This window comes from Salvia splendens, chromosome 13 (genome assembly GCF_004379255.2).
Source record: "Salvia splendens isolate huo1 chromosome 13, SspV2, whole genome shotgun sequence".
NCBI lineage: Eukaryota > Viridiplantae > Streptophyta > Magnoliopsida > Lamiales > Lamiaceae > Salvia > Salvia splendens.
The window spans coordinates 25,400,667-25,413,106 of record NC_056044.1 but is presented as its reverse complement, the minus strand read 5'-3'; the positions used below and the strand labels follow the sequence as shown (position 1 = coordinate 25,413,106).

At 41.5% G+C, this 12,440-nt stretch overlaps 1 protein-coding gene across 1 annotated transcript; it reads left to right on the top strand.

Annotated features, from left to right (window-relative positions):
* Nucleotides 1–5,017: 5,017 nt before the first annotated feature.
* Nucleotides 5,018–10,944, top strand: LOC121762603 (pyruvate kinase 1, cytosolic-like). The gene is made up of 16 exons (XM_042158545.1): nt 5,018–5,260; nt 5,353–5,449; nt 5,569–5,666; nt 5,849–6,004; nt 6,293–6,370; nt 6,685–6,816; nt 7,242–7,322; nt 7,414–7,485; nt 7,582–7,671; nt 8,113–8,257; nt 8,469–8,557; nt 9,092–9,187; nt 9,305–9,372; nt 9,468–9,567; nt 10,032–10,091; nt 10,437–10,944. The coding sequence occupies exons 1-16, from the start codon at nt 5,192–5,194 to the stop codon at nt 10,587–10,589; spliced, it is 1,584 nt and encodes a 527-aa protein (XP_042014479.1). The 5' UTR covers nt 5,018–5,191; the 3' UTR covers nt 10,590–10,944.
* Nucleotides 10,945–12,440: the final 1,496 nt, after the last annotated feature.

Genomic DNA, 12,440 nt, shown 5'->3' with positions numbered 1-12,440 from the left:
ACCGGGGATGCAACCCCCTATGCCGATGATGCCGGGGTGGACACCCGGGATGCAGATGACGCCAAGATACCCGGGGATGCAGGGGACGCCGGGGTACCCGGGGATGAAAGGGACGCCAGGGGGGACAACGTCTATTGCCCCAGTTTTGATTTGGTTATTGCTTCTTCGCACACATAGACCCCAGCGGAGACGCGGTTCACTGGGATTGAGACTTTTCCCCTAGAGGAGTTGGGGATAGATCTCGGGGATGCAGACACTATCGTTCAAACGGGGGGAGTAGGACGGGGTCGGGGCGCGCCCAAGAAGAAAAAGGGGAAGAGGGTGGTCGGTGAGTCGTCGCAGCCAGCTGGTGACGACAGCTCGGCACGGAGGAAGTGGACGGACGCGGAGAACGTCGCGCTGTCCAAGGTGTGGGTGAGTGTTTGTGATGATCCCCTCGCCTCGAACAATCAGAGGATCGTCAACTTGTGGGCTAAGATATCAGCAGCCTACAAGGCATTTTGGCCGGAGGGGAGGCCACGCAGCGGGGAGGAGTGCCGGAAGGGGTAGGACCGAATCCGGTAAGGGGTCTCCCGATTTTCGGGCTTGTACACCAACGCCCTTCGAATGCAGTCCGGTGGCCAAACTGACAAGGACTGCAGGAGGATGGCGGAGAAAGAGTTCCCCGTGCCCGGGCTTTACAAGGAGTTCACCTACTGGAACTGCTACCTGGTGCTAATGGACTCCGAGAAGTTTCGGGCAGGAGTCGATTCTGGCTGACCGAAGAAGCAGCGCCTGAACTATATCGGTGATTACGCCGGCGGCAGCAGCGGCGATCCCACGACCTCCCCGAAGATGCTCAGGATACCCCGTCCCCTCCCGCGTTTACTAGCCACACTCGCCCGGTTGGTTAAAGGCGGGCGCAACGGGCTCGCTAGAGGTCCGAGGAGGTCCAGTCGCCATCCCCCCACTGTTGGCAGCCCGACAGCCGACCTCGTCTTCTTCGCGCGTCAACAAACGCGAGCTCAGATGTACAAGGTCATATCTGACTGGAAGAATGCCACTGACCCCGGGGAGAAGAGTTTTTTTCACGCACTGCTCGTGAGTATGCGAGCCGATTTGACTGCCGCCGCAGCACAAGTGGGGGGCTCAGACGCGGGCTCAGATGCCGCATATTTGAGGGTCCCGGATAGCGGCGACGACGGCGAGGCGTGAGGCGGAGACTGGGGGGCTCGTGCGTGGAGTAGTAGTTTTTTTAAAATTAATGTAATTTTTTTTTTGTTAATGTAATTTTTTTAATTAATGTACTTTTTAAAATTTTAATATTATTATTGAATTTTCCCGTATATGTCTCGTATTTTGTGTGATTGTTAATTATTTGTTTTTAATAATTTTGTTTATTGTGGCTAGGCTATGACTGAATTATTGCTTGTCCAGTTGCTTGTCCTGATGATGTGGCAGGAGGAGTTTTAGTCTCTGTTTTATCCACTCAATTAAATTAATTGAAGTGAATTAACACTACTCCCTGTCAAATAAGTAACTGACTTAATTGAAGTGAATTAATACTACTCCGTGTAAAATTTTCTTCTTTAATTGATTCAAAGTATTTATTAGATCTAAAGTTATTTTAATACTACGTGGCGTTTTCCACTCTACTTCATATATTCATCTAATAAATATTCAACATGAATGGCCACCATAAATAGAAATATTGACAAGGTTCCGATTTAATTATTTATGCACAAGAACTCATGCCTCTAGCGCCGGTAACATGTGTCATTAGGAATGTCCATGTAACCCGGAACCTGCAGGCTGACCCGAATAACCCGATAAAAATACATAGTTAGGGTTGTAATTTCGCAGCCCGAATTTAAAATCGGGTCATTCGGGCTGACTCGTTCGGGTTGTCGGGATAGGCGGGCTGACCCGTTCGGGTTACGGGTCGGCCCGTCCGGTTGAGGGCTTATACACAGCGAGCATTTTTTGTAACGGTCATAACTTTCTCTACAAAGCTCCGATTGAGGCGTGCAATATATCCACGCGAAGCTCTTTCGAAGACGAAGAGAATGATATGCATTAGAGGTTTATCAGACTTCAAAATCGCGAGAAACATTGACTCAAACAAGGCTGCTGCACATCCACGTATTTTGTGTACATTTTCTAATCCATTTTCTATCATTTCTCAATAAACATGTAAACATACTAAAATATATAAATATAATCAAAATCATCCAAGACAACCCTCCAAAACCATGCAAAATCCAAATATGTCAACTGACTATATAAGATCACGAAAAAAATCACTATGTGGTTCATGGATTCATAAATACTCGTATATAAAGCTTTCTTTTAGTATATTTCCAATATAATAGTTCATGACGCCGCTTCGTCATTGAATTATGCTTACTTTGATGATTCTTAAAACAAAGATAAATTATTATTTGACTTATTTACAGCTGGAATAAATTAAATTTGACCAATCATAGTTCAAGAAAAGTTAGAGTTACTCCAATTAGCTAGCATCTTGATAATTCCCTCTTTAACAATTTAAAATATTTTTGTTACATCTACGATGCACCTCTCACGTTATGAAAATTTTATTCAATTTTCTACGAATTGATTTATGTTTGAGTTTTGAAACATAGTGTTGTTTTATGTTTTAAATACATAAACATAAACATACTATTGATAGATCTTTTGTAAATAATTATGTAATGAATAAGTTATTTAAATTTAAATAACTTAATCTTTTTTAAAAATATTAAACAAAATTAAAAATACGTATTTCATTGTTGAATGATTAATTAAAAATATGTATATAATTAAAGAAAATTTAAAATACGTATTATTTTTTTGAAAATTTTAAAAGAATTAAAAATACGCATTGGCCTGAATAACCCGGTGAGTTAGCCCGAAACCCGAAGAGTCAGGGTTATGGTCGAACTTTCATAAACCGAAAAAATCATAACATGAATAGCCAGTACCCGAATGGCCCGACAACCCAAACGGATTGGCCCGAACCCGAATGGGTTGGCCCGATTGACATCCCTATGTGCCATATTTGGAAGATGCCTAAGAGCATGCACAATGGCTTTCGCCTAGCCATAGCTCAGTCATAGCCCAACCACAAACTCTTCCTGCCATATCATCAGAACAAGCAAATAGCCCAGCAATAGCCTAGCCACATCACTCCTAATTATATAAAACAAATAATTGACAATCACACAAAATACAAAATTAAATTTACGACACAGATACGGGAAAATTCAATAATATTATTTAAATTTAAAAAGTACATTAAAAAAATACATTAATTTTAAAAAAAAGTACATTAAAAAAGTACATTAATTTTTAAAAAAATTACATTATTTAAAAAAAAACCCGACCTCCGCCTCACTCCTCGTCTCTGTCGCCGCCGGTACCCCCCCGGTCTTCAAATCGTCACGCATGCTCACGAGCAATGCGTGAAGAAAGCTCTTTTCCTCGGGGTCCTCTGCCGCCTTCCAATCAGCTAAGATCTTGACCATCTGAGCACGCGTTTGTTGACGCGCGAAGAATTTGAGATCCTCTGTCGACTGGCCAAGGGGGGATGCCGACTGGACCTCCTGGGACCCCCCGGCGCCCCCCCTCGCCTCCCGTTGCGCCCGCCTTTGACCAACTGGGCGAGTTTGGCGAGCGAACGATGGAGGGGACGGGAGCTCCTGAGCACCCTCGGGGAGGTCGTGGGAACCACCGCTGCTGCCGCTGTAATCACCGGTATAGTTCTTCTTCGGCCAGCCAGCGTCGACACCTGCCCGGAACTTCTTAGAGTCGTTCAGCACCTCATAGCAGTTCCAGTAGGTGAATTCCTTATACAACCCGGGCTGGGGGAAGACTTTCTCCGCTATCCTCCTGCAACCATCCTCCGTTTGGCCACTGCTCTGCATGCAGAGGGCGTTGGCGTACAAGCCCGAAAATCGGGAGACCCCAGCCCTAATTCGGTCCTACGCCTTCCGGCACTCCTCCCCGTTGCGCGGCCTCCCCTCCGAGCAAAATGCCTTGTAGGCTGCTGCTATTTTGGCCCACATGTTGATGATCCTCTGATTGTTCGAAGTGAGGGGATCATCGCAAACACTCACCCACGCCTTGGACAGCACGACGTTCTCCGCATCCGTCCACCTCCTCCGTACCGAGCAGTCGTCCTCAACCGGCTGCGACGACTCGCCGACCCTCTTGCCCTTCCTCTTGCCCTTCTTCTTTGGGGGCCCCGACCCCGCCTTACTCCCCCCGTTTGAACGGGAGTTTCCTCCGCACCGAGAAGATCAAACCCAACTCCTCTAAGGAGAAAGTCTCATATTGCTTGAACTGCGCCTCCACTGGGGTCGATGTGTGCGAAGAAGCAGTCGAAAAATCAAAACTGGGGCGATAGACGTTTTCCCCCCCCCGGCATCCCCTGCGTCGCCGGTACCCCTCCCGGCATCATCTGCATCCCGGGTGCCCACCCCGGCATCGCCGGTAACCCCCCCGGCTGCCATCCCGGGCATCATCTGCTGCCACGGGTACATGTTGTAGTACCCGGGCATGGGACCCCATCCACCTCCCACGGGTACCGGGGGAGTTTGAGACCCGCTCGTCATTGGAGTACCTTCGTTGTTGTTCTCCATTTCACGTTGTTGATCTTGTACAGAAATTAAGATAGATAGAGTACTCATTAAAATAAGTGGTGCGAATGCGCTCGCCGATCGCTCGTCGGTCCGGAGCCTGCAATGGCGGCGAGCGGACCGGCGAGCGCATCGCCCAGCACTCGCGAATCGGCGTGCGCTTGCCGATTTTTTCGCCGAAATGACGCTCGTTGGTTACAATGGTTCGGCGAGCGAACCGGCGAGCGCCGGAGATCGGCTAGCCGATCCGCTCGCCGCCATTATGGATGCTCTAAAAACAAGTCCATAATTAATATCTTTATTTTAAATTGTGTACATAAAAATAAATGTCACATTGAGCTCGACTTTTGCTAAATCCCACGCTTTTTAAAGTGGTAGTACCTTGTGGAACGTACGTTGTACCCAAGAGGTGGAAAGCGTAAACCGGGGAGGGATGTTTTCGTTGGCAAAAAGAAATCTTAGAGAGAGAAACTGAGAAACAAACCACTGTGTTGCACTATTTAGCCACCAAATCAATTCTATAATTTTCTGCTTCAATTACTGTTACTCGCAAGAAATCGAAGACAATCAAGATGCATTCAAATCATTTGCTGCTTGAGGAGCCAATCCGAATGGCCACCATCCTTGAGCCATCCAAACCGGTATCACTTCTCGCTGTTTTGATTTTTGAGCGGATCCATACTAGCCGATTGCGGTTTGGATTTCTGTGACTCATCTGGTGGTGTCTATGCAGAATTTCTTCCCTGCTATGACGAAGATCGTCGGGACGCTCGGCCCGCGCTCTCGATCCGTCGAAGTTATTTCCGATTGCCTTAAGACTGGAATGTCCGGTAATTGATTCAAGTTTTTTTGGAGATAAATATCTTTTTGTATTTGTCCTATGCCGGATTTTGATCTTATTTAGTTTGTTATTTTTTTTGTTTTTTTGTTAATTTTCCGAACGTGGCAGTTGCGAGATTTGATTTTTCATGGGGCGACGCGGACTCCCACCAGGAGACTTTGGAGAATCTGAAGACTGCAATTAAGAGCACTACGAAACTCTGTGCTGTAAGTCTATTGAACTATTGGATTTTATATTTATTTGATTTCGAATTATTTTTTCATATTTACAGCTGGAGAGAGTCAAATAAAGCATGCAATTTTATGTTTTATGTGTTACTTTTTGAAGAGGAAACAATCAGTAGATTTTGTATCAATGTTGATGATGTTGGGTTTGAACATGTTTTCAGGTTATGCTAGACACCGTAGGTGCTGAAATGCAAGTTGTTAATAAGCGCGAGACATCTATAACACTTAAAGCCGAAGACAAGGTTACTTTGACTCCTGATCAAGGTCAAGAAGCAACATCTGCAGTTTTGCCGATCAACTTTGCAGGATTGGCTAAGGTTCTCTAACTATTTTCCTAGTGCAATTTGTTTGCTGGTTTACCCATCCAGTGTTGTCAATTTGTGATTCGAAGGAGCAAATTTATTTGCTTTACTGTTGTGATTTTTTTTATGTTTAAAGCAACATTATTTACAGCTGCTATTGTTGCCTGAGCTGCTAATATGATTCTAGCTATCACTATCACTGTCTGTGTTGCTTCTAAGAGTCCTACTCCATTCTTTCAACATCATTAATTTGCTCTAGGCCTCTTTCTTTTTGTACATCCTAATCAAGGTCCATGTTTGCAGGCTGTGAAGAAGGGTGACACCATTTTTGTCGGTCAGTACCTATTCACAGGAAGTGAGACGACTTCTGTATGGCTGGAGGTAGGAGGTGTACATATGTAGTGTTTTTCATTTTTTAAGTTCTCCTAGTTGTGTTGTCCCATTTTCTATTATTGATTTGCTTCTCCTTTTCTTTTTTTTCCTACATTACCTATGTGTACTTGGTTGTTGAGTTTGTTCATCTTCCTCCGGATTTTTTCTCCCTGGTTCCATTTAAAATAAATTCTTATGATAGAATCGAACATGAGCCTGTATACACTAAGTACACTTTCTTTTGCATTTTATGTCTTATACTTGATATATAATTAGTTATTTCAGTGAGATTTATTACTTGTCATTTGTGATTTGGCTGGCAGGTTGATGAAGTAAAGGGTAATGATGTGGTTTGTGTTACCAAGAACTCTGCGACCTTGGCAGGATCACTATTTACATTGCATGCTTCACAAATTCGAATTGATCTGCCTACTCTATCTGAAAAGGACAAGGAGGTGAGTTCTGCAAACCTTGCAATAACTGTTCGACTTGTATGTTCCTTTCTCATGATATCAGGATTCGGGGGGATATTTCTGAATGACTCATTGATAAAATTAGCAGTACATAGTTCACACTTCCGTACTTTATCAAGGGTTTTAAATATGATTTTAACCATAATACGTGTAAGTCGAGAAGGAAACTGAAAAGTCACCACCTTCAAACCTAAACCTTCATGCAGTTTCCTTGTACCTTCCTGTATTACTTGTGGTGAAATTCAAACCTATGAAAGTAGTGCCCAATTTGGCATCTGAAGCATGTCTATTTATTTGAGTTGCTGATGATTAACTAGAAGTTATATTTGGTTTTTCCTTTATATGTCTGTCTTATCCAATCTGTCCAATTTTGATTTTAATATTGAAGACATACACTTCTGTTTCAGGTTATCAGCACTTGGGGTGTTAAGAATAAAATAGATTTTCTTTCGCTATCATACACACGGCACGCAGAGGATGTCCGTGAGGTAAAGTGGCTGAATAAAAACTGCTTTGATTTCTTTTTAATGTGAATTCCATGTATATAGTTTCCTCGAAGCTGATAAATTTTCTTTGTAGGCTCGTGATTTTCTGTCAAAGCATGGTGATCTGAGTCAGACTCAAATATTTGCTAAAATTGAAAATGTAGAGGTATGCTGAGGCTGCAATGCAAACTCTAATGGCGGGTTGTGTTTTTCACAAGAGATGCGCGAATGGCTCACAAACTTAACTTACTGGTATCTGCAGGGTTTAACCCATTTTGACGAGATCCTACAGGAGGCTGATGGCATCATCCTCTCTCGTGGGAATCTTGGCATAGACCTCCCACCGGAGAAGGTCAGCTGTTCGTTTTATTTGTTTATGCAAAATCTTGCTTCGTATTACCCATCTGTTTGTTTTTATTTTTTAAATTGTGATTGCCACTGGGGCATGCTGACTTTGAGGCTTGAGTTGCATTGCACATGTCTATATGTACATGAAGAAGTACCATGTTTATGTAGTTTTTTTGTGAATGTGTTTATCTAGTCAGTACCTCAAATTTCAAGGCTATGCTCTATAGCTGTAATTTTTTTTCATTTGGAATTTTCAAGTGTACCGGTTGGTTATTATATATCAGGACAGCCTCACTTTGACCTTTGAAAAAGTGATATGCACATTTTTGGCCTCTTTCTGGGTGGGGTGCTATAATTCTTGCATATTAGGAGTACTTGCATGTAATATAATTTCTTTGCTCTACTCTATAATTTTTAGAGTAATTTCTTTCCTCTGTATCTGTAGGTGTTCTTGTTTCAGAAGTCTGCTGTTTACAAATGTAATATGGCTGGAAAGCCTGCAGTTGTGACTCGTGTTGTCGATAGCATGACGGACAATTTGAGGCCCACTCGTGCGGAGGCAACTGATGTTGCAAATGCTGTTTTGGATGGTAAGCGACTGACTGAAATATTTGTTGGAAAAACATAAATGCTTGGCCGTGTTTTCTTAAAGCAGTTTTTGTGAATTGTCATTCCTTCTCTATTAATTGTCCAAGGCCTTTCTTTGTACTTGGTTACTATATTTGAATTATCATCAGTCTTCTTTGATTGTTGGTCAAATTATATCAGCTGGCTGAACCATGGTGATAATGTGTGTTTCAGGATGTGATGCTATTCTTCTTGGTGCTGAGACCCTGCGTGGATTGTATCCTGTGGAAACTATTTCTACCGTTGGGAAAATCTGTGCTGAGGTATATTGTCTTTCACCTCTGCATTTGTTTGGCTTCATATTAGCTGTTGTTGATATCTTTATATGGTGTTCTGTTTCCTATACAATACAATTTGAGGTTTCTTGATTTTAACAGCTTCAGTTTTTTGTCTAATGCAATATGTTTACTCGCAATATATAACTAATCCACGGCCCTATTACTTTTTTAAAATAAAATGCTTTGAAGGTGTATTTCACGTTTCACCCAATTAGATTCCCAACTTATTCATGTTTATTCTTTGTGCAAGTACAGTTAAACTCTCTAAGCTTCTATGTTTTATTTCTACTATGCAAAACACTAAAGTTTGTTTCTTTAATTGCCATTTATATCAAAATATATAATAGCCTAATTTCGTTCCCATCAATAGCAGAAACTTTGGACTAACATACTACTATCATATATCTTCTGGGAGTTCACCCCTTATATATGAAGAATTCTTGGCTAGTCTCAACTCTCAATGTCCTTATTGACAAACACTTGAGCAAATCTAACTGCAGTTTCCCATTTTCTTCATAGGCAGAGAAGGTCTTCAATCAAGATCAATACTTCAAGAGGACTGTAAAGTTTGTTGGTGAACCAATGACTCACTTGGAATCTATTGCTTCCTCTGCGGTATGTTGTGAAACAACTGAAGAATAACAAGGCGAAATTTAAATAGCAAAAAAAAAATCTGAGGCAGTTTTTGCTTAGATCATCATATTAAGTCACTCTATCTGCACTTTTTCTTAGGTCCGTGCGGCCCTTAAAGTAAAGGCGTCTGTCATAATATGCTTTACGTCATCTGGGAGAGCTGCAAGGTATTCTTTTCTTTGTCAGATATATATAAACTGATGTTAAGAATCTAAGATGCACTCCATTTTAGCATCATCTCAACATCTTCCTTTCTATGCAGATTGATTGCAAAGTACAGGCCAACAATGCCTGTGTTATCTGTTGTCATTCCTCGGCTGAAGACAAATCAACTGAAGTGGAGTTTTAGCGGTGCATTTGAGGTAAACTTTAGCTCAATATCAAGATAATATTTTTATTATAAAATCTGAATTTGACTTTACCAATCGTTACAGTGTGGTTATAGCATCACCTCTTTGTGGCATATGTCAGCATTCAGTCCCCACCCTCCCCTTAAGATTTAAATGGCTCCAATTCCAGAACAATTTTATTTGATGGCTCTATTTTCGTATTAACAAGGAAGGTCGTTATGGCTATATAATGACATCCAGATATCTGTCATAAAATATTGAGGGTAGACAGTTTCACACAATATCTTTTGTGCAATATTGTTTATATAGTTATCTGATTGAGGCAGTATGAAAAGCTATGCCTATATTGCGTAGGAGATTAGTTGGCACAGATCTAACTGCTTTTCTCCTGCTATTTTTGTGATCGTCCTTCTTCAAGTTATGTTATTGTATTTGTTTCCTAGTGAGGTGCTTATAATCTTTCTGCATATGTTCAGGCTAGGCAATCACTTGTAGTGCGGGGCCTTTTCCCCTTGCTCGCTGATCCTCGGCATCCTGTAAGTACCTTGTGTTTTCCTTCGATCATATTTGCATTATGGAGGCAAAAGCAAAACTACTAGGCCATATCACATTTGAATGAGAGTTCTTTTTAATGTCAAAATCTTGCACAAAGCCACATCAATTTGATATTGTCTTAGGTGCTTTTGCTTGAATTCATATCATATAGTTTTGCTATATAATGACTTTGTAAACACTACAGTATATTCATGGAGCTCTATGCCTACCCATTCAGATCATGTTTGTATAAGAGTTTGATTATTTGAATTTTGATACATGCTCTTGTTTCATACTCCATGGATCTGTTCATCCTCGACTGAGGACTGATTCTGTTCATCTTACAGGCTGAGTCCACAAATGCAACAAATGAGTCTGTTCTGAAGGTTGCACTTGATCATGGAAAAGCTTCTGGAGTTATCAAGTCCCACGATCGAGTAGTTGTGTGTCAGAAAGTCGGAGATGCTTCCGTGGTGAAGATCATCGAACTTGAAGAATAAAATACATGATGGAGATAAACATTATACCAAAGCACAACATCAAACTGTATTTTCAGTTCTTTGTTTTTGGTGGGGCAAGTTTGAGGGACATGAACCTAGTAGGCATCACCATGAATTTGGATGTTGGTTTTGGATGGCTATAGATCATTGGCACCCCTTTTTTTCGAAAGAATGGTGGGTGGGTGTACTATTTACCACGATGTAATTCTTAATAAAAACTAGTAGTACTCCATTATTGGTGGTTGCAAACCATGAGGGATGGTGTTTGTGAGAAAATAACTGCCCTTATATGTCTTTGTCACGAAGACATTAACTCATTCGATTAATAATATCAAAATAATGTACTAGTAAATTATTCACTGGTGTGTCCGTGGAAAACTTTGAAGTGACCATTAATTGCAGATTTGTGGTACGGAAAGTACCATTAATTGCATATTTGTAGTATGGAAAGTGCAGAGTTTGTTACATGAGTTTGACTCAGTGGTGCTCCGTCACGTGCACAGGAAAGCAAATTTCGCTGCCGACTTTCTTAAAGGTGTCCATGTTTTAGAGTCCTCTCCCTTAGTATTTGATTGATGTATGATAGATTAGGTGTTTTTTACGTTTGTTAGTTTGTAATCGGGCTCTACCTGCTTTTTTTACCAAAAAAGAAAAATGATTCAGCCCCATTATTGTGGCGTTTGGTTTAGTTGTTTGCTTCGATTGTTTTCAATGGGGCTATGGTACTATTGGGATTTGCTTGGAGCATCCACAGTGGTATGGACTATAGTGCTGACTAGTCTTCGGACTATAGTCTGCCACATCAGCATTTCTTAGTCCAGACTAGCCTTCTGCAGTGGTTCAGCTTAGTGGCCGGATTATATTTTTTAAAAATCCTTTTTCATTTGATTTTTAATTTTATGTTTTTTTTTTGTTTTCACATATACTCCCTCCGTTTCTGAAAAATACGAACATTTGATTTAGGATGAGTTTTAATGTACAATTGTTAAAGTAAGAGAAATATAGAAAGAAAAGTTTTGAAGTATTGTCCCACCTTATTAGGGAGAAATGAATTTTCAAAAATAGAAAGTTCATACTTTTCAGGGACGGACTAAAAAGGAAAGAGTTCATACTTTTCAGGGATGGATGGAGTAATAAATAGCAAAATAAAATATGTAAAAATAAGTTAAAAGAGGTACAATTTCAACGGCTTCTACATTCCCAAACTTCTTCAACCATGTTGGACATGTGTGAGTGCATGATGGGCTCGTTGGTTGCGCCTGTTCTCCTCTTTCCGGCTTCGTCATCGGAAGCAACTCTAAGACCAGGCGGATGGGCCTCGGGTCATGCTGTTGCTGTGCATGAATACTGGCGAGAATATGGTCTGCTAAAGTAAACATTATCCGCTCTATAGTCGGATTCGGGCCATCGCCGGGATTTATTTTGAAAGACTGAGTGAGTGAGATTTGAGATGAAGAAAGAGATGTTGTGTGAAAAGGAAAAAATAATAAAAAGGAAAAATGCGTCGCTCGCCCATAGGCCTGCACGAGAGTTGGGTGAAGCGTCGTCCGCGCTTGAAAGTTCGTCCGTGGCGATCGTTGGCTTGTAGTGGCTGGACGAGCGCGGACGAGGGATCGTCCGAATGATTTTTGCACCATTGTGGATGCTCTTAAGCTTTGTTCCATTCGATCAAAAACTTAAACCATAGTTCGAAGAGGTTTCTATTTCTTTTTACAGACTTAATGCTCAGTTGTATAGCTTTGAATACTTTGACGCGTGCAAAGGAGCAGATAAATTTTATTGATGAGGTGTTTGGCCTTTGGTTTAATATTACATCAATTGGGCCACTGTGAGTTTTGGTTGCAATCTTTA